Here is a 26,424-nt window from a genome sequence, read left to right as displayed (position 1 = left end):
CAAAATAATTAAGAATTTAAAAAGCCAGACATAAAAGAATTCATGGTCTATATAATAGCTTTATTACAAACAATTCTGGAACATGGAAACTAATTCACAGTGCTTTCGAAGAGTGACAAAGGGAGAGAACAATTAAAATGGGGCATAAAGTGATTGAAGAATGATGGGTATGTTCACTATTTTGATTTGAAGTGATGGTCTTGCAAGTATGTAAATTATCAAAGCATATATTAAAATTCGTACAGTTTATTGTATGCAAACGATCCCAATAAAGCTGTATATACACAAAGCAAATTACAAAACAATGTTGAAATTGGCCAACTGCTCTGCACAGGCAGGCCAGACCCACAAATTCCATTTTAGATGGTTAATCCAGGCGGGAGCCAAAGAGCAACTATAAAAAATCCACAAAAGAAGAACTACGTAGTCAACAGCTAACGAGGAAGAAACAGTAGTAAAAGTGTAAAACACAGTAGAAAAACAACTGAAGAAAAGTGCTCTTCACGCTAGCACTGGGAAGGTCTGCCTTTGGGTAGGTTTCAGGGCTCAGAGGTCAAGAGAACAATATGGAGACTCATGATCCCTGCTGCCTCTGTTGTGGAAACTGTGCTGCGACCTTTCGTTGTGTGCCTGCTGCAGACAGAGCAGCACTAAGAACAATCTGGCATCTACTTGCAGACTCTCTGAGACCTGTGTCTGCCAAGCACACGCCTCTGTAATCTGAGTGAGTGAGCGGTCACAAGGATGGCTGAGAAGCACACACACTGGCATCAGGAATAAGTCACCAGGATTTAACTACATTTTCTCTTATACTTTCCTATACTAAATATGTGTTGCTTTTTCTCTTTTAAAGAAGAATTTTTAACTGGTAAAAACAGAAAAAGGCACTGATTAAATACATCTTTAAGCTTTTCGAAGTATTAAGATATATTTCACAATGTGTTAAAATATTCCAAATGGGGTAAAACAACAAAACCCCAAACTATGGGTATTTATTTCTGTGCTGCCCTGTTAACATATTATATAAAAACTTGGATTTCAAGCAGCCAGCTCAATACCCTACTACACTGTTAGCGCCTCTAGATCTCTGCAGACCGCCTTCACCAGCAGTCTGCACACACATTCATCAAGAGTGCCATCTCAGAGACCAGAAACAGAGACTCTAAGTCCTCAGGCCCCACCACACACACATGCATGTATGTGCACGACACACACACACACACACACACACACACACACACACACACACACACCTCAGAAGGTCTGCCTAAGACACACCTATTTCTTACTGTAATAGTTGGTGATGGATGACTTTTGGGTTATCTTTCAAGCTCTATACTTGTATCCATCTAGAGGTTTCCAAGTTACTTCCAGGCTCTAGCTCTAGAGATCATGTTTCTACACTTTTCTTCTTTGTGTTAATTTAATTTAAATGTGTAAAAGTTAGCTCTGATCTAACTTATGTTTAAAGCTCACAATTTTAATATTCTCATCCTCACCATTTCATCTCTTTTTGAGAAATCATCACATGTGTGTATAATAGCAGGCTTGGGGAATACAGAGACTCCTTTTGGGGTTTGAACTTCTTGGAGGTGAGCCAATTCCTGCAGGATGCTGTGTCAGAGCAGAGGAATGGACAAGGTGTCAGGAGCATACAGGTGGCAACTGGATCTGCTTAAAAGAATTGTCACAGGCACCAAATTGCTCTGAAGCTCGTCCCTACAGCTGTCTGCAGACCCACCGCAGGAAGTGCTGTTCCCTTCCTGGTGCCTTCCTGTCCCACATTACACTGTCCAGCTGAAAGTGCGTGACACGCGCAGTTCTACAGAAAAACCAAAACATTTCCTACTGCAGCCTGGTTCAAGAACTGTTAATACCTAGGCTTCATGCCTTGCTTATAGTTTCATTTTATCTTTCAACAAACTATGGAAGTAAAATAGAGCATGTACTATTTTTATTTCACAGCTTAAAAAAGAGGATGCATACATTAACTGAAATTATTTACTGAGGGGTAAATAATTTCCCCACTGAGGGGTGGGCAGAATGTGTTGCAGGATATGTGATCACACTGTGAACCCCAAGATTGTGTTATTGACTGGAAAAGCCTGATTCTACTCGTGGTATGGCTCAGCCCTAGCACACACCTTTAATCCAAGAACTTTTTACTTGAATATAAAAAACAGGATTAAATAACGACAACCATAGGTCAAGAGGTGGAACAAGCAACCAGTTGACAGGAAGTGAACATAGGAAAAAACCACAGAGAGTAAGAGGATGCACAGAAAGTGGAAAGAAGGGACATTCAGTTTGAGTTTTTTTTTTTAATTTTCCTTTTTTGAGACTGTGTGGGAAAAGAAGAGATTCCTTCTCAAGTATCTGGGACATTGGCTGAGGAGGAAGGTCAGCTGGGTACTTAGAACTGCCTATCTGAGTAGCAGGTTTTCACCTCAGCGTCTGGCTCGCAGGTCTTCATTGGTGAAATCGAATGACTGAGATTTGTTAGAAACAACAGAGTGACAGCCGGAGAGGCCTGGTCTCCACCTCCTGCTGTGGCTGCGCACTGCTATCTGCTCTGGGTCACGTCACTGCTTCTGCTGAACTTTATAAAGCACCATTTCAGCACAGAAAAGGCCCAGGGGAGGACTGACAGCTCTTGTTTACATTCAAGGCTATTACGTAGATGAAATTTTTTCATATTTCCTTAGTCTCTGAATGGTCTGGGCTTTAATAGTCAAGAATTCATTTTATAAGGAATAATAAATACTCCAGAACAAAAGCAGTCTCATCAGGCCTTCAAATGTGGCAGCTTTAATTTTTAATTCCTTATACTAGGATAAAGACTCAGTATTTAAAATCCCGCCCTATAATCAGTACTATCTGTTATAGTATAAATTCCAGATAACATGAGAATTGTAATATCCGAGTGTGACTTTGACTCACACGTGGAAAGCATTAACTGACACATAAGCTGTGGATATTAAATTTATATCATTCAAGTATCCTTTTACTGGGAAGACATCAGTCGGACAGCCTAGAACCAAAATGACACATTTTACCAAAGCCACGACCTTACTTTACTGTTCCAGTGCTACAGCATCATAATCTGCAAAGTGGTGCTGACCATGGGCTCTTATCAAGCATTCGGAAGTGGTGCATAAGAAAGTGCTACGATTGCCACTGTTCCCATTATGCAAATATACTAATAATGCCTTTTTATGTTCTTATAAAATTCATGGAGCATTTCTATTGTGAAAAAATTTAAATTCTTAATGTAAACATTACTGCACAAGAACTATGTTAAACAAAGTACTTTATAAACACTAAAGGCAATTAGCTACTTGAGGGATGGGGTCTCTTCTAGCACAGGCTAGCCTTGGAAGCTCTATGTACCTGAGGATGACCTAGAAGTCATGACCCTCCTCTCTCAAACTGCAAGTATTGGCATCTCAGGCATGTGCCACGCTCAGCTACACCAGAATCTATGAATTTAAAGGTGCATACTTTCTTGAACTATGGGAGAGCATGCCACACTGTGAAAATAAAGATCCCAAGGTGACAATGCAGAGCACTGATTCCTCTCTGATCTCTTTCAGAGCACTGAATTCTACTTCTAAAATCCTATCAAGTGTAGCAGCGGCCTTTTAGTCTGACTGAAGTTTGTCCAGTACTTTACTCAACTATGTGAAAAGCATGCACGATTGGCAGTGAGCAGGTAGGCAGAGCCTGACTCCGGGTTCCCAGCTCAGTGCAGGTGCAGCTGAGGTGCATGGAAAGGCCTGCACAGCCACAGAAAGGCCAGAACTAATACTCCTTCCGAGGAGACACTGCCACCTACTTGAGAGCTCTGTCACTGCCAGGGTTAGCAACAGTTCAAGAGCTCAGCTTACAGAGCCCGACCCTTCTTAACCTACTATTGTCTGTGTATGTTGCCGCTCACGCTAGGTGCTGGTAATATACAAATGAACAAGCCTACACCTTTGCTTCCTACAAGGTATAAAAACATCACAGAAATTACATATTCCATAGAGAAGCTGATACTTATATAGAAAAGTTTTGTTATTTAAAAGCTAATATATCAGGTCATTTGCTAATAAGTAAATTTAGTAGGCAAGTAAGAGTATAAATTTTGGCCAGGAGGTAGTGACACATGCCTTTAATCCTAGCACTCGGGAGGCTGAGGCAAGCAGATGTCTGAGTTCGAGGCCAGTGCGATCTACAGAGCAAGTTCCAAGCTAGCTAGGGTTACACAGAAAAACCCTGTCTCCCCAAAAAGAGTATAGACTCAAGGCCATTCAATGATTCAACTCTTAGATCCTGTAAAATTGTGGAAAAAAAAAACATAGTGAAAATTTAAACACACACACACACATACACATATATGAGAGAGAGAGAGTATTTAAAGTGCTATGTAGGCTCCATAATTGTTCTTAAATGTATAGCCACACCCTAGAGACATAAGCAGACAAACACTGTTTAATAACAAAACATTTATTGCTCAAGTCTGGCTTCATAAAGCTAGTTCAGCAGGAACCATTTCTCTGAGTGCTACTTTGCGCCTTTGTTATGGGAATCCTCAGTGGACATCACTTGTGGCATGCTGTGACTAAACTTTGTATTACTAGATGATTAACTCTTTCAACATCAGGCAAATAAAACTGCCTTCTGAGAGTGAAAATCATATTTCTTACCAAAAAAAAAAGCAAAGAGTCAGTAGAATGAAAGACTCAAGACCACAAGCTGAACACACTAGCAGGGAAAGGCGCTTGCCAACTCTTCACAGACTGCTAGAATTGAGAAGTGGATGATGCATTTAGTTACCACTGTGGTCTCATCTGCAGCTATTTCATTTACAAAAAAAAAATGAACTTGTTTCTTTTTCCTTGAAAATTTCAGAAGTTATTTTTAAAATAACTTAGATGTTCTGTTTCTTTAGAACTTTTTATCATTAAAACTCAGTAAAACCACATGTGAACATCATTCTGAGAAAACATATTTTTGAGCACAATATCCTTGTGTTAAAAAATAAAATATAGGGCAAAAGTATAATAAGTTAATTAAGTATTAAAATTTTAATGAAAAATTTAAAGATTATTGTAAGTAATTTAAGTAATCTTTAAATAATTTAAAGATTATTTTAAGAGTGTGACCTGCATTTCAGTGACTGAAATAACTCTCATTTCTTTTTTATCTATAGCAGCCAAAAGAACTGTGACAAATCCTAAAAGGCTTGAGGTTATCTAACTTCTTCCTAAGCTTCCTCTTTTAAAAATAGGCAATAATGAGTCTGGAAAATATGGTGAAATACTTTGAGCTTATTTTTTTTTTTTTGTCAAGGTGCATGCATTATTTCAAAAACGAGGTTTTAAATATGTTGCATAAAATGAATAATTTCATGCGCTGTTATTCACCTATCCTCATCTCTGAGGTGCTCACACAAATAATCTTCCCTCCTGCACTCTAAGACAACGTGGACATGACACTTTTAACCTTATGCACTTAGGCTGTAATACAGTTAGCTTGGTATGGCATGTAGGCTAATAAATAAACAGAAAAGGTTGATGAATGGAGCAAGGGAGGAGGACTATCTTTTCAATTCCACAAACAGGTGCTGACTGGCACGTTAAAGCATGAATTCCTATAAAGTTACTGGCTACTGGAAGAGAAACACAAGTATAAAAACACGAAGATAAAAACACATGTTAATTTTGGTTTCTTCTGCTGGAACACTTATCATTTTACAAGGTACCTTTAGAGCCACTGTCTCCTAGTGCCCTTGGAGCTCTTTGGTAGGGCCTGCACTATTATTAGAAGTACCTTTCAAATGATGAAAGAAAGGCAGGAGGCAAGGTCACTGAAGTGAGCAGGACAGGAACACGAGTTGAGTTCCATGCTATTGTCCAGCTAAAGAAGCCCTGATAGCAATGGGAAGCTACTTAAGGACAAAAGACAGAACGGAACTTAACTAATCTTTTTGGTGAAAATTTCAAAAGTCTGAAAAAACCAAATTATGAACCGAATGAAGATGGTTGTGAAATCTCCTAAGAGTCTGAGGCAATAACTGTGCTCCTTTTCCTGGAGTGTGGTTCCAATCATAAAGTAATTGGGTGTAATTATCCTTGTCTATGGGAAAACTAGAAAGGGGCAAATAACTGTGTCAGGGAACTTGTTAGGAGACAGACTGGGGCCCTGGAGGACCTGAGAGACTCACTTCCCTTTCTCTGTAAGAGGGCAGCAGCATTTCTGCTAATAGTTGCTAGTAAATGTAAGTGGTATTCATTGCTTGACAATGAACTAGCAACAGTCTGACAAAAATGTGAATGTAAGTTGTATGTACAAGTTGTAATTATTAAGATGATGGATATGCATCATCAGCTTATCAAAATATTGAACAATTTTATGTGATAATCTAAAGCAATAAAACCTAGTAAAGACCCTTCACCTTTATACAATAAATGATTACAAAATACTGATTTTGAGAAAGATGTCTAATTAGAAAAGCAAAATCCTAATTTCAGAATAGAAAATAAATACTTAAAAAACATAAATCCAAATAATTCTCAGAATGCCTCCTGAGTCCTAAAAAGTGGATCCAAAGTTTTATCTTCCTCATTATTTTTAGAATGGCAGGAATATATAATCTTTATAGTTGAAAATATTAGATTTCTTTGCCAGATGCCATTTTCATTGACATTGAAATTTTGCTCAAATTTTATATTAAAAAATTCTCAAATACAATTTACCAAAGCTATTTGCTTAAAACAACAACAAACAAACAAACAAACAAAAAAAAAAAAAAAACAGAATGAGAAATTAGCTTCAGCCAGTCTGCTATCTCACACTTGTAACCTCAAAACTCAGGAGACAGAAACAAGAGGGCTGCCTGACATTCAAGACTCCTTAAACTTATCAGTTTAAAGCAAGCATGAGCTACAAAGATCCCGTCTCAAAACAAAATAAAAAAAGCCAAAACAAATAAAAACCTCCAAACCAAACAAATGCCTACCATACAAACAAGACCCAAAAAACAAAATAATTCACACAATATTCATCTAACACATTAAATATCCATATTTCCTGTACTATTTACCCTTTAAATTAAATTGATATAGGCCCAATTTTATATGAATTTCATTTATTTACATTTATTTACTAATAAAATAGTGGAGACTCTGTGATTCTGACACAGCACAATCATAGTTTTTTATTTTTTTGGTAATCTAAGGTTGGCTTCAAACTCAATAAGAAGCAGAGGATGATCCTAAGCTTCTGATACTCCTATCTCCACTGTAAAGCTATGTGCTAGGTTTACAGGTATGCACAACCACATCTAATTCACGTGGTGCTAATAGTCAAAGGCAAGGCTCCATGCACGCACACTATGTAAGCACTTCACCACTGAGCTTCAGCCCCAATATGTGCACTTTTGATAATATCTAAATTACATTCTCATAATGCATGAAAAATAACGAAAGGGAGCTGGGTGGTGGCGGCGCACGCCTTTAGTCTCAGCACTCTGGACACAGAGGCAGGAGGAATGCTGAGTTTGAGGCCAGCCTGCACTACAATGTGATAGACAGGCTACACAGAGAAACCCTGTCTTGATGAAACCAAAAGTAAACAAACAAACAAACAAACAAAAAGAATGAAATGTTGACACATCCTAATAACAATCTATGTTACCTTTTGGCTCTTTTATATAATATATTCAAAGAGATGGTTAATTGAAAGGATTATTAATAGATTTTATAGTACTCATAACTCCTGGCCCATTCTAGATGAAAATATTCTTCATTTACATTAAGCCATGGACTTACCCTGGAAGTCATAAACATACAGAAGAACCGGCTCACTCTGTCCAAATGCACAAAACGCAACCATGTTCTCAAAGGGATGGTAAGATAGGTCTCGAATAGTTGACTTGAATGGCAGGTCAGAATACATTGCTACTTGTTCTCCTAAAGAAAAATAAAAGGCAACAACTTGTATCATGTCACATATTTCTCCTTCCAAGATTATTCTGTATCTTATTTGAACACACTTAGAGTAACGGTGAGGGTCCCATTACTTACATGAAAACCTGAAATACTTCCAGGTGTTTGAGCATCACCGTGACTGAATAGTTATCGCCACTTTGCATTTTGTTGGCTTCTTTGTATGTTTTAACCCAATCTCTTCAATGTTTTAGGAAACAAAATAAACATAAAGTGTTTTGGTGGAAAAGAAGAGATATGTATGGCCAAGATCTGAGAACAGTGCAAATTGTAATTAACAATGATTTTGGCAGAACTGGGGAGGGATTACAGAACAATGTAACTGAAGAGAGTCTCGGATTGGGAGAACTGTCAAGAGCTCTTTTTTTTTTTTTTTTTTTTTTTTTAATTTTCGTTTTTCTCCTAGAGGCAAGGTGCTAGCTGCTTGAAAAGTACGTGTAATAGAGTTAGAAGACACCACTGTAATAGAGAGAAATCAGGAAAATCAGCCAAAGCTAAAAGGCATCAGAAACTTTGACTGGAAAGTTTTGTTACTAATCAAACTGTATCATCAATGTTGATCATACATCTACATAGCCACGACACAGCTGATAGTGTCTGTATTTTGTGTTACAGTGTTCATATAGTACCTTTCCAACATCTATACTATCTATAGGCATAGAGAGAATGAGTCTTGCTTTATAATGTGAAATTTTAAATTCACAATGATATTAAAACAATCAAGAACAAATGTAGTATGTATTTAGCTGTTTCATCACCAGCTATCTGCTGTGGTCTGTGTAAGCTGTCCCCATGGGCTCATGTGTTTAAATACTTGGCCCCAGCTGGTCCCGTTTCAGATGCTCGGAGACCTTTAGGATGTGGAGCTGTCATGGAGATGGAGGGGTGTCAGTGAGGGTGGGTTTTCTAGTGTCCTAATTCCTGCTCACTCGTCATCTTCTGTGTGTGTGTGTGTGTGTCTGTCTGTCTGTCTGTCTTCATTTTACTTCTCCTTGGAGAGGCCAGGCTAATTGGTCAAAGAGCTTCTCTGGTGCTTTTCCACTGCTTCCCATTCTGCCACAGTAATGCTGGGGTACAGCTAGGTGTCACTGCTTCTTGATTTGCATGGTTTCTGGGGGTTCAAACTCATATCCCCACACTTTGATGGCAAACACTTACTTTACCCACTAAACTGTCTCCCCAGCCCTCACTCCCTGCTTCCAAATTGCCAAGGCAAGTGAGCAGCTGCCTCTGCTTCTGCCATTGTGACTCCCTTGGAACTGAGGCAAAAATAGACCCCTTCTCCCTTAAGCTGCTTCGTGGCAAGTATTTTGTCACAGTAACAAGAAAGTGATGAATACACCGCCTAATTTCAGAACATAGTGCTAAAAACACAAAGTCAGGCTTTTTCTAACAGTATCAAAAACTGGAGTTCTCACATGCTTTTAACTTCCTATCTGCATTCCCCAACAGATGTTTTCAAGATTAGTAACTACTTACCTGTCTCTGGGTTCCAAACATACACTATCCCATCCTCACTCCCAGAGAAGAGGAAAGTCCCACATGGTGTCAAAGTGCTATGGATCTTCTCCCGATAATTTGCCGCACCAACAAATTTCCTGGCTGCTAGTCTATACACAAACAGAAAAAGTGCAACTATAACCCCAGTTAATTCTTTAGAGGACTAATGGGAGAGAAACGTCATTTGTAAATACTGAATTTGCGTTGGTTACGATGTTTCGAGTCTGTGACATGGTAGACCACATTCTGTGGTTGTTTGCTCAGCAAACAAGAGCTGTTTCTGATCCTTTCTAATTTATGTAACACATTTCTTCTTTCCTCTGCTGAATTATAATAACAATAAATAATAGATAGTATATAGACTTTTTCATTTAGAACAACAGCTGACATTGTTCCAGTGCTCACACTGTAAGATAGGAGACCAGATATACTACTCTATAACCTTCTTTACTCAACAACAAACTCATCAACAATGGCTTCTGTGTCAGATAACAGACTACGTCATTATTCAATGGCATATGCCACCATCTAAACGTACCTCAAGAGATGTTCTATTGCTGGACATTTACTATATGTCTTGCTTTCTTCTACCATAAACATGGTTTCCATAATAATCTTATTGCATGTGTGTACATATATATGTATATATGTGTGTGTGTAAATAAATGAGCAAATTATTCTACAATTTAGCTCACTTTGTTTAACCAATAATTTCCATCCACTGCATTCTTGCTTTCTATAACACGGTATGTGAGTGAGGCAACAGTCAGTGACACTCACATCTTAGGAGTGACCCTAAAGGAGGGCTCTGGAGAAGACTGCAGGTTTCATGTACAGCTGCTTTCAAAAGTAAGGTATAAAATAAAACCTTTCCATCTTAGCAGAAATCAAATATGTGTGTGTGTATACACAAATACATACACATACATATGTATATATGTATACACACGTACATACACATTTTCCTTTTAGATCTCCAGGCCTGGAGTTATTGAGTGAAACATTTATGGACCCCTTACTGTGTGCTTTTATTGCTGTAAGCATTCTACTTACTAACTAGTTTATTCCTCCACAAAACCCTTCTGGATGTGGTATATTATTTCTCCATCTGAGAAAGGAGGAAGGAGTAGAAAAAGCAGTATTTGACTCTTTCAGTAGCCCATCTCTGGAGCCCAGGTATGATCGAACAGGGCTTATTCAGACTTGGCCTCCTAATCTAGTCCTAGTTTCTACTTTTGAAACTTCCCTCTTTGTATCCCTGTCAAGAGACCTATGCTCAGGCTACCTATCTGAGCACATATCCCACTTTGAACTGTACTTCATTTTCTACCCTACTGAAAACCTCTATCTTATCTAAGGTCTATCCATCCTTCAGACTCATACGCTAGTCTTTAAACAGAACCTTTATCAGAAGGCTAAATCATAGCTGTTACCTTTCTTGTTGCTGTGACGTATATAATAATTATACCATACATTTAGATTTATTTACCTGGCATGCCATGGTACTATGTACAGAAAAAGAATCTTCAGATTTCAATACGAACTCTCGTGTTGTAATCTAAATGTTAGCTGTTATGTGAAAGGTAAGGACTAGATTATAAACTTCAGACGTGCTAATTCTGCTACCAGTTTTCCACACTCCCACGCTGGGGTCTTGAGCTATTACGCTAAAGGGATAATGCACAAAAAGATACGCACAGAATCAACTCATGCAGATTACTGTGTATATTTCTAAGTACAGTAGGAGACCCATGAAGTAGCTTTCTCTTGTTTGTTTCACATGGAATCCTAACACCAGCAAACAGTGCACTAGCAGGATACACTGCCTTGGCTAAACTCTGCTCTGCTTGCTGTCTATAGTAAGGTATTTCCTATCCATTTCCTTGCTGGAGTAAAACAAGCACAAAGGACCTAACCCAATGACAGCAACTTCAGTTAGACACTCAATGTCTGTTGTTCATCGTGAAAATAAAACCAACCAAATACATTTCATCCTCAGAGCTATTTAAACAGCGTCAAGTATTTCTGTTGTGGGGGTTGTCTTAGCCACAGCATGCTTAGCAGCACCTCTGATCATCGCTTATCAGATGTAAAAAGCAACATAAAAGATCTCTACAGATGGTGTGTCCAGGACACAAACTGCCTACTCAAAAACATTGCCGAAATTTACAAACGTAAAAGAACCACGAAGTACTCATCCTGTTTCTACTAAGACACGCACATCCGCAGGTCCATGATCCTCAGTGTACTGTCTTTGGTGTGGATTAACAAACGCTTTCCATTGGGATGAACCTCCAGATAACTTATGGGAACTCCCCTGAATTCAGTTTCCTTAATTTCCTAAAATAGAACAACAACAACAACAACAAAAAGTCAAACTTGCTACTGAGGTATTTCTGTCACAGCGTTCACAGGGACAAGTGAATTTTGAAATGTCATCTGCAGGGGAGAAGTGCGTCACTCACATAAGCCAGCACCTGGAAGGCAGAGGCAAGAGGACTGCCCTGGGTGCGAGGCCACGGCAGGTCAGGCTGCCCTGAGCTGCAGCAGAAGAGCCTTTCTCAACAAAAGAAAAGACAATTAAGACATGACCCAAAAGATTTCAACTTCACTGTATTGACTACTTTACAGTTATTAGCAGCAAGAATTTTTAGCATCTTGAATTTAGATTTAAAAAATAAAAACGGCAAACTGTATTTTTGTATTATGTAATATTTTAGTTAATTATGTGTTTTGTTATTCACTTTCTCAAAATATAGTCAGTCCTAAAAAACAATTTCACATACATCTTCTCACACTGCCTTTTCTGTTTATATCACATAGGAAAAACTTCGATATTTTATAAACTCAAAACTTGCATGGTAAGCCAGATTCTCTCCCCACAAACATCTACTTGCCATAAGAAGGTGTGTCACAGGCATAATGTTTGCACCATGTGACTTGGATTAAGATCATTTTTGCAGTTTGACTCCACCCCTCCTTCCTCCCTCTCTTCCAGCTATCTGCAGTGACTAGTGGAGAGAGCCAATTCTCAGTGCCTTGAAGACAGCACCCCTGAAGAACCAATCTGCCGGAGCCTTGTGTGACAACTGCCCTCACACAACACGGTAAAATCAGCTTATGGTGCACAAAACATACACAGGTAAGACCAGAAGCTAGAAGGCTGTCAGCACCCGAGGGAAAGCTGTTGAGCACTTTTGGGGGCGGAGGGGGTGTTTAAAGAGTCAACGCTGAAAACTTAGGCCACAGAAGTCTACACAAACGGGACTCCACTGCACTAAAAAAGCAGCTGCACTGTAAAATAAGCGACAGCACACAGGGTACAGCATACACACTTGGAGAATAATCTGCAAGTCATCTACCTGAGAAGAGATTAATCGCTAATGCATAAACTCAGGATCAGGAAAACAAATAATTTGGATAAAAATAATGGGCAAAAGACTGAATAGACATATCTCCACAAAGGACATAAAAAGGCTGAAAATACAGGAACAGATGTTCAACATCATCCAGCATTAAAGAAATGCATCCATTCATCCCCCAGGTCTTCTCTCTTCTTCTAGTATTATTAATCCCCACAAAACAAAAAGATTTTCATTTGCCACAACATGGATGAGCCTGGAAGACATGCTGAATAAGTCAGACACCACAGGAAAAACACTGCAAATACTTCAGTCTCACTTATGCGGAATCTAAGAATCAAATGCATCAGAAACTGAGTTGTGGAGAGCAGGAAGCTTCAGGTCAGAGCACACTGTAGGCGGCAGCTGCGGCCATTCAGTCGCAACGCAAAGTCATGAAATTGTACTGAATCATGCAATGTGTATACATAGCTTCTCTTGTCACAAAAAAAGGGCAGTGTAATCTGATGGTTCGTTACTTTGATTCACTATCGTAAGGAACAATTTACTAAATATGTGTACTCTCATAACCATCCTATAACCTTTAATGTACATGATTTAAAAAACTTAAAAATGATAGAGCTATAACTCCCCACACAACTTTGGCTAAGGTCCAGAGTCTAAGAAAAATCCCTTAAGCTGCAGCAAGGATTCTCAGTTAGCTTTCTTCTCACCAAGATCCACCAACTCTTCCCAAATGCTACAGAAAACAGGGAATGTTGACGCCACAGCCAGCGTTTAAAGAACTCAACCACAGCAAGTCTGAGATGGAAAGGTGCTGAAGGAGGTCTGAGAAGAGATGAAAAAGGGCAGGTCAGAAACTATGAGGGGCCAGTGCAGGTACAAATCTGAGAAGCCAATGTACGGCGGAGTGCAGCCGTCTAGTGGTTCCTTCTGCTACCGTTTCTGCACTGTGACCACACTCAGACTAAGAGCCCTTGCTCTGCAGTCAGTGTGATGCAGGAGGGCACATGTGTGAGTCTGCACATGGCAGACCAGTGCCTCTCAGAGCTCCCCACGCAGTCTCTAGCTTCCCACGTACACTCACTACTGAAAAGACACGGCACCTCACTTCCTGACTCAACTGTTAACTGTTGCACATAACATCAAGATTTTCACAATATTAAGGCAAAAACCACAAGAAGTACATAGCCAATAACCAATTCTACACTGTACATTCGAATCACTGAAAGTGAGGCCTTTACTGACTTAGCACTATATCAGGTGTTTGTGTAATGAGAGTACTCTTCTCTAGAAGTAATGTATGGGACGAGGCCCATGACGAATCTTAAGGTGTTATCTGTCGGCCCACAGGCCAGGGGGAATAACCAAAGACAGAGGTTTCTGGATGGACTTGCCTGAAAGTCAGAGAACTCTTTGTTTTTTCTCTCTCTCTTAAGGTATCTTTATTCAAACAAGAAGAAATATATTGTCAAAATTCATTAGGAAAAATTAAAAAATATGTAACATGCAAACACTACAATAACCTAACACAAAATGCAAGTTCACCTTTACCAATTCATTTATATTTTTTACTACAAAAATAAAACTAACAAAATTGCTTATAGACCATAATACTCTTTCCCAAAAGGAATGCATTTCCTTATTTGTTTTTCTCAGGAACACATTTTCTTATTTATTTCTATTATTAGCAAATTTCAAATATTGTGACTAAACAACCACTATCACTGCTCTGAAACAAAGCACTGATACTATTTTTAGTGACTGCTACACTGAGGAGAACATACAGGGTACAAACATACAGGCTACAGAAAATTAGCTGTCAGCTACAGGTGGTAACAGGATCTATCTGTTATTTTAACGTGAATTTCAGCTAATGCTATGCTGCAAATTGGACCTCAAAAGACTACAAATGGGACGAGGTTGTAGGTTAGTGGGAGAGTCATTACCTAGAATGTACCAGTACCTGAGAGTAAAGAGTACAATGTGGCCAAAATGAAAACTTTAGGTTGCTATCAATCACTATCAGAAAGATGTGACTGCGAATCAATGTCTACTGACTTTAGTTACCGGGAAGATGTGATGGCTGGCTTTTGGACTGAGAGAAGCTTAACTTTTCTTTTTTTTAATTTTTAAAAAATTTATTACAATTTATTCACTTTGTATCCCAGCTATAGCCCCCTCCCCCATCTCCTCCTAATCCTGCCCTCCCTCTCTCTTCTCCCAAGCCCCTTCCCCAGTCTACTGATAGGGGAGGTTCTCCTTCCCTTCCCTCTGACCCTAGCCTATCAGGTCTCATCAGGACTGGCTGCATTGTCTTCCTCTGTGGCCTGGTAAGGCTGCTCCCCACTCAGGGGAAGGCAGTCAAAGAGCTAGCCATTGAGTTCATGTCAGAGACAGTCCCTGTTTCCCATACTAGGGAACCCATTTGGAGACTGAGCTGCCATGGGCTACATCTGTGCAGGGGTTCTAGGTTATCTCCATGCATGGTCCTTGGTTGGAGTATCAGTCTCAGAAAAGACCCCTGGGCCCAGATATTTTGGTTCTGTTGCTCTCCTTGTGGAGCTCCTATCTTCTCCAGGTCTTTCTATTTCCCCCTTCTTTCATAAGATTCCCTGCCCTCTACCCAAAGTTTGGCTATGAGTCTCAGCATCTACTTTGATACCCTGCTGGGTAGAGTCTTTCAGAGGCCCTTTGTGGTAGGCTCCTGTCCTGTTCCCTGTTTTCTCCCTCTTCTGATGTCTATCCCGTTTGCCTTTCTGAATGAGGATTGATCCAGGGTCCTCCTTCTTGCTTAGCTTCTTTAGGTGAACAAATTTTAGTATGATTATCCTATATTATATGTCTAATATCCACTTACAAGGACAGACTACAATGTCTTTATGTCTTTAACAGTCCTGCGGTCGAGTCTCCTGCAATCTACCTCGTGAAGCCTCAACGTTATGAGCTATGGTTCTGTACCTTATTTATCGTCCAGTGGCGCACAGAGTGCTGCAAGTCCGTGACTTTCACATAAGTGTCCCAAACAACAATGACACCGATGCAGTCTCCTGAGTACATGTGGTAACCTATTCAAAACAGCAAACTACTAAGATTATCACAGAACTTATAAAAAAAAATGGGAAATTTTATAAAGTTAGGGGAAGCCACAACCCAGACAAACAGTCAAAGCACTGAGTTGCCAATGAAAGAGTTCTCAGTTTAAAAGTTAAAAAGCAAAATGCAGCTCACAATATAATCCCAACTGTCTTTAAGTAAATTCTTCATTTTTAAAAAGCATTTTTATAACCTTTCCCTTTGTCACTAATATGACTCCGAATGCAAAAGGAAATGAGTGATGTAGTCTGTATGTATAGCACTCATATTCCAGATTATCTGAAGTATCTAACATGCATCTGTGTTTATTATTATTAGCATATACAATCATTTATATTCCTAGTAAAATACCTGTTCTAATATACACTGTAAACATAACCATAGTGACCTTAAATTTAAAATAATCAGATAATTAAAAAAAATCACAAGTAACAAGTGTTAATATCAGTTTTTAAAACCTGAATGGGACCCAGATGACACAGGTTCAACCTCGGAGACATGCAGGAACACATTTTATACCATTGCTAAGAAATATGGCCTTTTAAAACCATGAATTTAACAATTTACAAAAATTTATTCAACCGTTGAACACTGCCATGTATTATACTGCTTTTTCTAATTCCAACCAAAGACAAAAAATGTCCTTAAGTATTAGAATCTCTAAAGTTGAACTAAGTATATTGCATTATCATTATTTTCTCTGAATATTATTTTAGTTACTTATAGCTACAGTTGTCATGTCTAATCTCTGAGATAATATAAAAATGACATCTTAATAGATAGGTTTCCTTAGTCTGTGATCCAATAAAAACCTATGTTTTGTTTTAAAATGTCATTTATATTATTCAAATGCTGAGAATCTTTAATAATTTGCAAATTACCTTCGATGTGTGTTTAAAAAACCCTGTCAATGTATTCAGCATACGTGATTACACCACTCTTTGGGATTTCCCCCATCTCTTTTATTCTGTACCATCTAACTTAAATTGTTCTTCAGGGCAATTACTAAGAATAATAATCACCAACAAGAATAAACATATTCACGAAATGCAGTGCATGAACGGTGTTTAGAACAAAGGTAACAGAATATAAAACTACAAGCTTAAGAGACAGACTGCCTCCAATGTCAGACCTATCCCGTTACATGAAACTATGAATAACTTTAAATGTGCACAACTGTTAATACAGCAAATGTCTCCAGCATCAACAACTATAAGTGAAAGAAAGAAATCAGTTCTTCAAGCAGCCACCCTTGATCAGAGCACTCCTGTGACATACCTTCCTCATCAAAGCAGACAGAGTTGACAAAACTCTTGTGCGTGTCAAGCTGGCGGACTAACAGGGCAGCATCTTCTCTCACGTCAATCTTCCACACCCGTATCACAGAGTCATAGCATCCTGTGACCACCAGCTCCTGTGTGGCTGGATGGAACTTGGCTGTGTAGACAAAAGAAGGATGCGGCAGGACTCTGAACGTACTCGTACTGTTTATCTCATTCTTCCAAACCCTGGGGAAGAACAGGAGGGAGCAAACTGCTTAAAATACAAACTTTTCTCTAACTGTTTTTAGAAGAATATAGCCTACAAATCTTCAGAAAGCAAATGCCAAACACTGGTAGGCTAATGTTAATCTGTATTTATAAAAATGTGATAATGATCACATACTGTGTGGTCGAATTATTATTTTTTTTAACAAAGCCACTTCTCATGAAATATATTTTCACCTATAACTGTAACCTATACTGTAATATTAACTTTTTTGTGTTTGGACATCATCTACTTTTAACGCTATTTTGACATCGAGTAGACACACACTAGATAGCTGCTAAAGTACCATTTAGCACATTAACAAGCACATTAAGAAGTAGTGAAGAAGGCTGAGAGGCACTCAGGCTGAGCGCACTGCTCCTCCTGCAGAAGACCCAGGCTCCCAGAACCCACAGGGTAGTTCATAACCATCTGTATCCCAGTTATGTAAGACACCCTCTTCTGACCTCAGCAGGCCCTGGGCCTGCATGTGCACATACATTTAGGCAAAACATTCAAACACATAATTAAATAAATGCATGCATAGATAAATAATTTTAAAAGACAGGAAGAAACTTTTAATGATTTTTTTAAATGAGGTTGTATGTACTAATTCTGAAAGTGGAGGCCAAGCGAATTAGAGCCCAGTAACGTTTTAATTTGCATTTCAAAGCCAAAATAATATACATGTACATCCTAAACACTTAAACATCATAATTAAATAAGTGATTTCCTTTTTAAAAATTATATGTGTCTGTGCCCATGTGCACACATGGAGAGACCAGAGCTTGACCTAGATGTCTTGCTCAGTCATTTCTGAACCTTATTTTTTGAAACTGAAGCTCAGTGACTGGCAGAACAGGTTGTCCTGAGAGCTCCAGGGATCCTTCTGCCTCCTGTTGTCACTGGCATGCACTGCTGTGCCCAGCTTCTGTGTACAGGCCCTGGGGACCTGAGGTCCTTGTGCTTGCACTTTTATGCAACACTTTATCAACTGCCCCATGTCCTACCCCGTGTGATTAAAATGATGATGGTATGCTGGCAGAGGACAAGCTCTCACATAATGGCACTGTCTCTGTGCTTGCCACTTCATTTCCCTGCAATGCTGAGTGTGCACACAGATCAATGGAGAGTACCTCCATGATACAAGTCCCTAGGTAGAATTAGGGCATTATAGGAAAAGAATACATTTGAAATGGAAATTTATACCGATTTTAAGACTTATGTATCAAGTTATAAACAAAGAAAAAAATTACAATTAGCTATTTCCTAGAGACATTTTGAGTTTTCTCAGAAGCTTATTAAAATACATACCTAATTGTAGAAACTAATAATGAAGGGATGAAAGAATGTTCTCAGGTGAATTAAAGCATATGTGTTATTGTCAAAACATTAGACCAATTTCAATGTATATATGCTACCTGAGATAGAATTAAGACAAAAATAACAAAATTGCTAATTTGAAGGGAGTATTATGATAGTTAAAAGGTAAAATCCTCAGTTGATTGCTAATAAATCTTAGTGTCATTTTTGAAATACTATACATAACAATGAAATGAAGACCTTCAAACTGACTCCACACAGTATTGTGTATATGTATTTAAATGAAGTGTTTGTGGGAAAACTGAACGTCTTCTTTCACTTTTAAAGGGCACACTCCAACATCAAAGGAAGTGTATTAATGGTTTGAAAACTGTTCATAAAAAACAGAGAGATAAAGTTATTAAAGAGTAAATGAAACACAAAATGTCCTTAGACTTGGGAAAGAAAAAAAACACATACTGAAAAAGTTAAAACAGTACTGTAAACTAGGATGTAACTGAGGACATCTGGGCCTCCTGCAGAGACATTGCATGCAGTTTTGTCTCTCCAACTGTATTACAACCTGTTGATCTTAGAGGACCAGACTATGCAGGAAGCAAGCAAAGGAGAAAGGAAGCCAAAGCCATGAGCAAGGAGCTAGCTGGTCAAAACCAGGAAAACAGGAAGAACTAATGAAGACACGTGGAAGTGATTTCAGAAAAGCAGAAGTCAGAGGCGGAAAATCCACAAAGCTGCTGCTGTGAGCAGCATCAGCCCTGCCTGCTTCCTTCCGGCTACAACTTACTCATTACTAAAATTCTCCTGTTTCTTCCAAGGGCCTCTTTGTCCTGTAGTTTTAGTTTTCTCTTCATTCATCCATGGTCTTCACAAAACTCTGTATGATATATAAAGCTCAAATTTGTGTCAATTTTAAAGCTACTTAGAGGAAACCACAGTGTACAATATATTATACATGAATACCTAGAGTGGCTCCAAGAAACGATAAATATGAGTTGGTTCTAATATTACATTTATTTTGTGTGTGCACACCAGTGTATGTGCATGCCTGTGTATGCATGTGTGTGTGTGTGTGTGTGTGTGTGTGTGTGTGCATGCATGTGTGGCTACACAGGTGCCACTGTGCACACGTGAAGGTAAGGATGGGTTGTGCCTGTACGTTATCGCCTTCCACTCTGTGGACCCAGATGTCTCAGGGTTTCAGGCTTAGCTGTCTTCACCTGATAAACCACTTCACCACCACTCTGGGTTGGCTTTTAACTGACTGACTAGCCCATGCTCACACTGCGTGGTTGACAGTGATGGACACATATAAAGATGGGTCAATTTCTAGACATGAAAACGAGCCACATGTCCAGTAAAATTTTATCATAAATTGAAGTCAGTAAATAAGAGATGAAAGATGATGAAGTGGGTACTTTGAAGGTCTGGATCTGCTGCTACTGGATGGGAAGAGGGAAGTGAAAGCCTGAAAGATGGCTCAGCAGGGTGACTTAAGACTTCAAAACCCACAGTCGCATCTCAGCAAACCTAGGCTTTTTTCTGTAGCACTGAGAGAATGTCTGTGCTGAAAGAATATGCCGGATAATAACCTTAGTACATTTATGAAAGTAAACTAAAGAATGGTGATCTAATGATCAATCTTTATTTTACATGGGAAGGGAAGGTGATACAACTAGCAGCAGAGAGGGACTAGGCATTAGAAATCACATGAACAGCAAGAACAGGAGGAGAGAAAGTAAGTGAGAATGAAGTTAGTGCGGGTCTCAAAATGACTGCAGTAAATTTTCCAGGTTGTAGAGAATGCTGTGTCTACTTAACCTATATGACACAGGTAGAAGCATCATTAAAAATGTTTATTTTATCATGTTTTGTTATATTTCAAATATCATGAACAAACAAGCAGCTAAAAGATGTAAATAAAATTAAAAAATTGGCTTTTAAAAATGTTATTGAGCCATGTGCATTGGCCACGCCTGTAAGCCCTGAATACTGGAGGATGAGGCAGAAAGAGTGCACACTGAGTCAGTCTGGACTACAAGGAAGACTGTGGAAAAATTTAAGAAGCAGACAATCTGTAAACTGTTTTACTGTGATACATATTAAATTGAAAGGGGATAACTTAAGACTGCCTTCGTGAAAATGCAAATATTTAACAGTCTACAAAGCTCTAAGGTGCTTAACTGAGTCATCCACTTGGTGTACACCTACCTACTGAACACCAACGGTTCACATCTAACCTCCAGACAGAATGTACACTCACAGTATAGTGCGCACAAATCTCAAACATTTAACCTTTTGTAAGATACTAATTAGCAGTTTATGTATAATCACTTAAAAGCACCAAGGGCCAGGAATTACACACATTACACAAATGACAGACAGTCAAGGGAACTGCCGTCGGGTTCTGCTGCTTTTCATCCAGTCAGCATGCACAGGGCCCAGCATCACAGACTTACACTCACCTGGCAGTGCCGTCAGATGATGAGGTAACCAGGTAGCGATCATCTTTTGACCAGTCAAGGTCATAAATGATATTGAGGTGGCCACACAACTCTCTCATGAAACGTCCAGAAGGAATTTCATATACTGATAAAAATATTTAGAAATTAAATTTCTAGATCTTTAATTCAGCAGGTATATAAACACACAACTTATACTAATTTAGACAAAAATTAAGCACTATCTGAAAAAATAAAACCAAAAATATTTGCAATATTAACAGTTTCAAAATATACTCAAGAACTGTTTCATCTGCTTTAATTCCAAGAGTTTACACAAAATTTTATATGTGCTAAAATTTGACAATATTCTATCAATTATTCACATTGCTCAAACTCCAAAGAACTTCTTCTGATAATCAAAAAAAAAAAAAAAAAAAAAAAAAAACATTTACATTGCAATTCACTTTAAATACTTTACAACTTGGGATTTCATGAATAAGGTATTACTTTCCTCTAAAATCACGTAAATTTCAAATATTTGTGGATATAATGAGAAATGTAAACTATTCTACTGTCAGAAAACAATTCTAATAGTAAAATGATAGAGAGCATAATGGAATCAGCGGAGAATCAGCCAGACAGACAAAACAAGGTGTTGTTAACCTAAGGAAGGCTAAGTTAATGTGGACATGTGTGAGTCTCCACTCCCACCTAGTGGTGAAATCAACCACCTTCTAACTACTAAGCAGTTCAGAACAGAGAGCAAAGGACTCTGGGAAATTACTCCCCTATAAAAGGAAAGAGAAAACTGGCAAGAATTCTCAAAACAATGTGATAGAATTCTGAGAATTAACTCCCAAAGCCTGGGAGGGCTGGGGCAGGACTTATGTGAGACAAGGGCTGAGTCTCAACAGGAATACTGAGCTTTGTGCTGTTACAACTACCTAATTCCTCCTTCCTACACACTGAAGCAAGCACAAAAACAATCAACAGCAGAAGCCTAGAAGCCACACAGTGACACAGAACAGGTCAGGGGCTCCCTAAAGATTCCAGCCCCAAAGACCTTTCCCTGTTTGATGCCATGATAGATCCAGAATAGGCCCTGAGGCTCACCCAGCACAGCCTTGCACAGGCTTTAAGCAAGCATCTGATTCTAGCTTGTATTTTAAAACAATCAGTGGCATCATGTGACATTATGGCTGCTTAAAAGGGCGGTACCAGCTGGGATAAGAAGTTGTTTACTCACAGAACACAAAATAAAAACAAACAGAACCTGTGTTATGGGGAACTATAGACAGCTTCAAAATATAGCTAAGAATCGAGGTTCCTCACACGTAAATGTAAAGCCAATGTGCATAACCAAGAAAAACCTGAAAGGCTTTATTTCCGTGTGGGTGACCTGAAGAGGCTCAGAACAAACAGGAAGTGAAGGCTCAGAGAGTTCTAAACAGTGAGCTGATGCACGGAGAATATTCCAGAGTAGTGCTGCCTGGCAAAGGGCATCATTAGAGCTGTGCAGAACTAACATCAGCCAGCTGACTACACAGTCTACAAAAGCTTGATAACACAGCAGACAATAAAGACGCTACAGACTCGTCCAGGGGACTCACTGAACAGCCAGAAGCAACAACAAAACTTAGGTGGCTGATGGGAGACCAAGGGAAACAGAGCTATACTGCACTATATTTCTTCAAATACCCAGGTTTCAGTGTAAAGTTGTCATGTAAAAAGACATACAAACAGGAAACTAGAGCTTCACACAGGAAGAAAAGTCAGTTATCAGAAACTGTCCATATGGAAACTGAGGAAGCCCAGTTCTGATTGTTCCCTGCAAGATCATTAACCTTTCATTTATCAGTCTGGTCCCCTAAAGAATCCTAAAATTAAAACAGAAGAATGGCTCCTCCCCTCCCCTCCTGAAGCATCTATAAATAAGTGAAAATGTTAAGAATGAACTCAAAAGAAGCTTTAGAGGTGAAGTGCATAATCACTAAGATAAAGAACTCAGGAGAATGGCTCAACAGCAGACTTGCAGAGGAACCGCTGAACTTGATGATAGCCACCTGAGGCTACCCAATCTGAGGAACAGAAAAAGAATGAAGAAAAATGAGTGAGCATCAGAGATCTACTGAACAACACTAAGTCACAGAGTGATCCCAGAAGAAAGAGAAAGGGAGCAAACAGAACATCTGAAAAATAATATTTTCAAAATTTATGAAAGGCATTAATCTGCACACGGAGTAAGGTGAACTCTAAGTCAGACATCCCATAATCAAATGGTGCAAAGCCAGACACAATGATTCTTATTATAACTTTTGAGATTTGAATAATAAATAGATGTAAGTCAATAATTGTTTAAGTACAGAATAACATTTAGCATGACAAGTCTAAAGCACACAAACTGGAATGAGGGTTATCCTTTCATTACCCGAAAGAGGAAAGTGACTGTTGATGTCTGGGAACGCCATCAACACTGTGACTGGTGTGCGATGAGAAAGTCTAGCATGGCCCAGGGCTCAGGCACACGCCCAGAGGAGCCGGCTTCTTCTAGCCACAGAGAGTCAGTTTCATTACCAAGATAAAACAAATTACTAAGTCCAGACAGGAAGTGCTTTTAAAACCTCCCAGACTTCCCTATGGTAGCGGGAGCCTTCTCTGAGGTACTGCAGGATTACTTATTAGAATTCTAGCATAGGAGAAGTTGTTGCAGTCTGGTAATTCAGATCATCACAGCTTTTAACTAAAATCACAATGGACTAAGGTTTTCTTTTCCATGAGGTTTACTATTTCTTCCTATGCAGTAACTATCCCTTTATTTAAAGAAACCTGATTAATTTACTAAAGACTTCTTACATTAGTATTTCCAACAATGTAAAAAGCCAATATTGACTATACAGAAGATAACCAGGTTAAATAGGCAGCATTATTCCTCACATATAATCGGATATCCATCTCGGCTGGCACAAGCTGCTGCTAATATCCTTCCATTGTGGGAGAAACCAAGACAGAAACAACCTCGTTCTCCAGCGTTCAGTGAGAAGAGATGCTTGTTGGGGATACGGCAAGCCTAAAATGAATATATGAAACTATATAAATCAGAAAATATCAAAACAAAATGACCTGGTAATTTCCATTACCATAATCCCCCCTAAAGTTCTTCTATTGTAACAGAAAAAGAAACATGTACATAAAAAAAACTACAGAAAATTATTTTTTAGTACAGAATTAGTTTCTCATGAAATTAATATGTCTAGTTAGCACCTGATTAATCTAAAACACAAAGAAAGAATTTCAATATCTAATGCCCCAACACCATCCCAGCTGCACTGCTTTTACACAGCACAAAACGATGTTTTTCGCCTCCTTATTCCAGGACAGCAGCCACTTTTCCTAAAGTCAGAAACATTTGAAAGCTACACGTACTGCAAACGTCCTAGTTTAAATTCAGGATTTATGAATGGTTATTCTCAGTTTTCCTCTCCTAAAATAACCATCCATATTGTCATCTCCAAGGCAGAGCACAGTCCTCTGACTTAGCCTCAGTTTTGCTTTCTGTGGTTTCAGTTATTTATAGTCACAAGGGCCTGAAAATACTGTGAGAAATTCTGAAATACACAATTCCTAAGTTTAAAATGTGTTCCATCTAAGCAATGTGCTGGAATTCTGCCATCCCACATCCTACTGTGGGCACGAGTGATCTCTGTTCACTGCACGATGTCATGTCCTTTAACGCCCATTAGTACTCAGCAGTCGACAGTTATCAGACTGTCATGACACTGCAGGGCCTGTGCACAGTGAACCCTATTTTCACTCACGGCACCAAGCGTGATGGCAGTGGTGCAGCCCACGCAAATATCCCACCTATAAACTGCTTCCTTTAACTGTACGGGTGAGACGGCCTAGCTCCCCAGTTAGTCAGAGGCTAAAGTAAGGGCACTCTGGGTCCTAACTGTGTATCATGATGCTGCACCTCACTACAAATGTCTTTAAACGTATTCATCACAATAGCCCTGGGGCCAGTTACTGTGAGCTGACAATAAATATAATTAACTAAATAGAGCTAATAAGGATTATTCAGAATGTCAAGCCAAGCTTACTGGAGGAAGGAAGGTTGAGCCAAGTAAGCCTTTCCTTCAACTGCTTTTCTCTGGCTTTTTGTCGCAGCGATGTCAAACCAGCAACTGCAGTGTCACTAACAGCTCACCTGGCCAGGCAGACGTTTCCACTTGACTGTCTCCTTTGAGTCCTCTAGACCGGGCTCTGTGTCCACTGAACTTGTCTCCCGGTGGTGCTCACAATACAGTGGAGTACCCCTTTCCTCCTGAAGGGCCATCGTAGAGCGGTAAGATGGCTTTATCTAAAGGTGTGGAAAATGAGAAAGTGCACATCAGGACAACTGTCAAAGCAAGCATGTACACAAACAGCACAAGCCACGCTGCTCTTGTGAAGGTCAAGCTGTGGCAGCTATTCACTCCCTCCTCCCCTGGGGATCCCTGGGGGAACAAGAGGAGGCCAGGAGGCTTGTCCACAAGTTGTTTTTAGTCTTAACATAAATTGTTTTTAAAATACTGAGATAGAACCTGGCGTGGTGGCACACACCTTCAATCCCAGCACTTGGGAGACAGAGGCAGGTGGAACTCTGTGAGTGTGAGGCCAGCCTGATCTAGAGAGTGAGTTCCAGAACAGGTAGAGCTATAGTGAAACCCTGTCTTGAATAAAAACAAACAAAAAAACCCAATTAAAATACTGAAACAAATGGTATAGAAATCTTTTTGAAACACAAGCCAGAATTTTTTTCATTTGTATATTACTCTAAATGAAAAAAAAAAAAAAAGTTATTTGAACTATGTTCCTATAGTCACAAAGCTGTAAAAGTTTGGATGAAAAACAGTAGACTCCATTGTGAATGATGGCTTTACTTATTTGTTTTTGTTTTTGAGACAATGCTTCATACAGTTTAGCCTGCCTCAAACTTGCTATGTATTTGAAGTGGCCTTGCATTCTATATTCCTCTTCCCATGTGCTGGGATTACAGGTTTGGACCCACACTCAGATGCATAATTTGATAGTTCTGTCACCTGGTGTCTGCTTCTTTATAAATGCCTACCCAGTGTTATACCATGCCTCTGATATAACATGATATTGCTGGCTTAAAAACAATCAGAAGTCTAATATAAAAAAAAT

At 39.1% G+C, this 26,424-nt stretch overlaps 1 protein-coding gene across 4 annotated transcripts in view; it reads right to left on the bottom strand.

The window, feature by feature from the left end:
* Ahi1 (Abelson helper integration site 1) overlaps nt 1-26,424 on the bottom strand; it is a 149,702-nt gene that overhangs the window by 101,918 nt on the left and 21,360 nt on the right. For all 4 annotated transcript variants that reach the window (XM_055599407.1, XM_055599408.1, XM_055599409.1 and 1 more), the window contains exons 8-15: nt 25,445-25,597; nt 24,175-24,307; nt 21,262-21,385; nt 17,228-17,457; nt 15,815-15,921; nt 11,713-11,831; nt 9,471-9,601; nt 7,815-7,955 (exon numbers count right to left, since the gene is read on the bottom strand). In XM_055599407.1, coding sequence (XP_055455382.1) covers nt 7,815-7,955; nt 9,471-9,601; nt 11,713-11,831; nt 15,815-15,921; nt 17,228-17,457; nt 21,262-21,385; nt 24,175-24,307; nt 25,445-25,597 — 1,138 coding nt within the window. The remainder of the gene's footprint in view (nt 1-7,814; nt 7,956-9,470; nt 9,602-11,712; nt 11,832-15,814; nt 15,922-17,227; nt 17,458-21,261; nt 21,386-24,174; nt 24,308-25,444; nt 25,598-26,424) is intronic.

Source organism: Psammomys obesus, unplaced genomic scaffold (genome assembly GCF_907164565.1).
Source record: "Psammomys obesus unplaced genomic scaffold, mPsaObe1.curated_primary_1811, whole genome shotgun sequence".
In the NCBI taxonomy this organism is placed as follows: Eukaryota; Metazoa; Chordata; class Mammalia; order Rodentia; family Muridae; genus Psammomys; species Psammomys obesus.
Note: the sequence above shows the minus strand (reverse complement) of the source record. Positions and strands in the feature narration are given on the sequence as shown.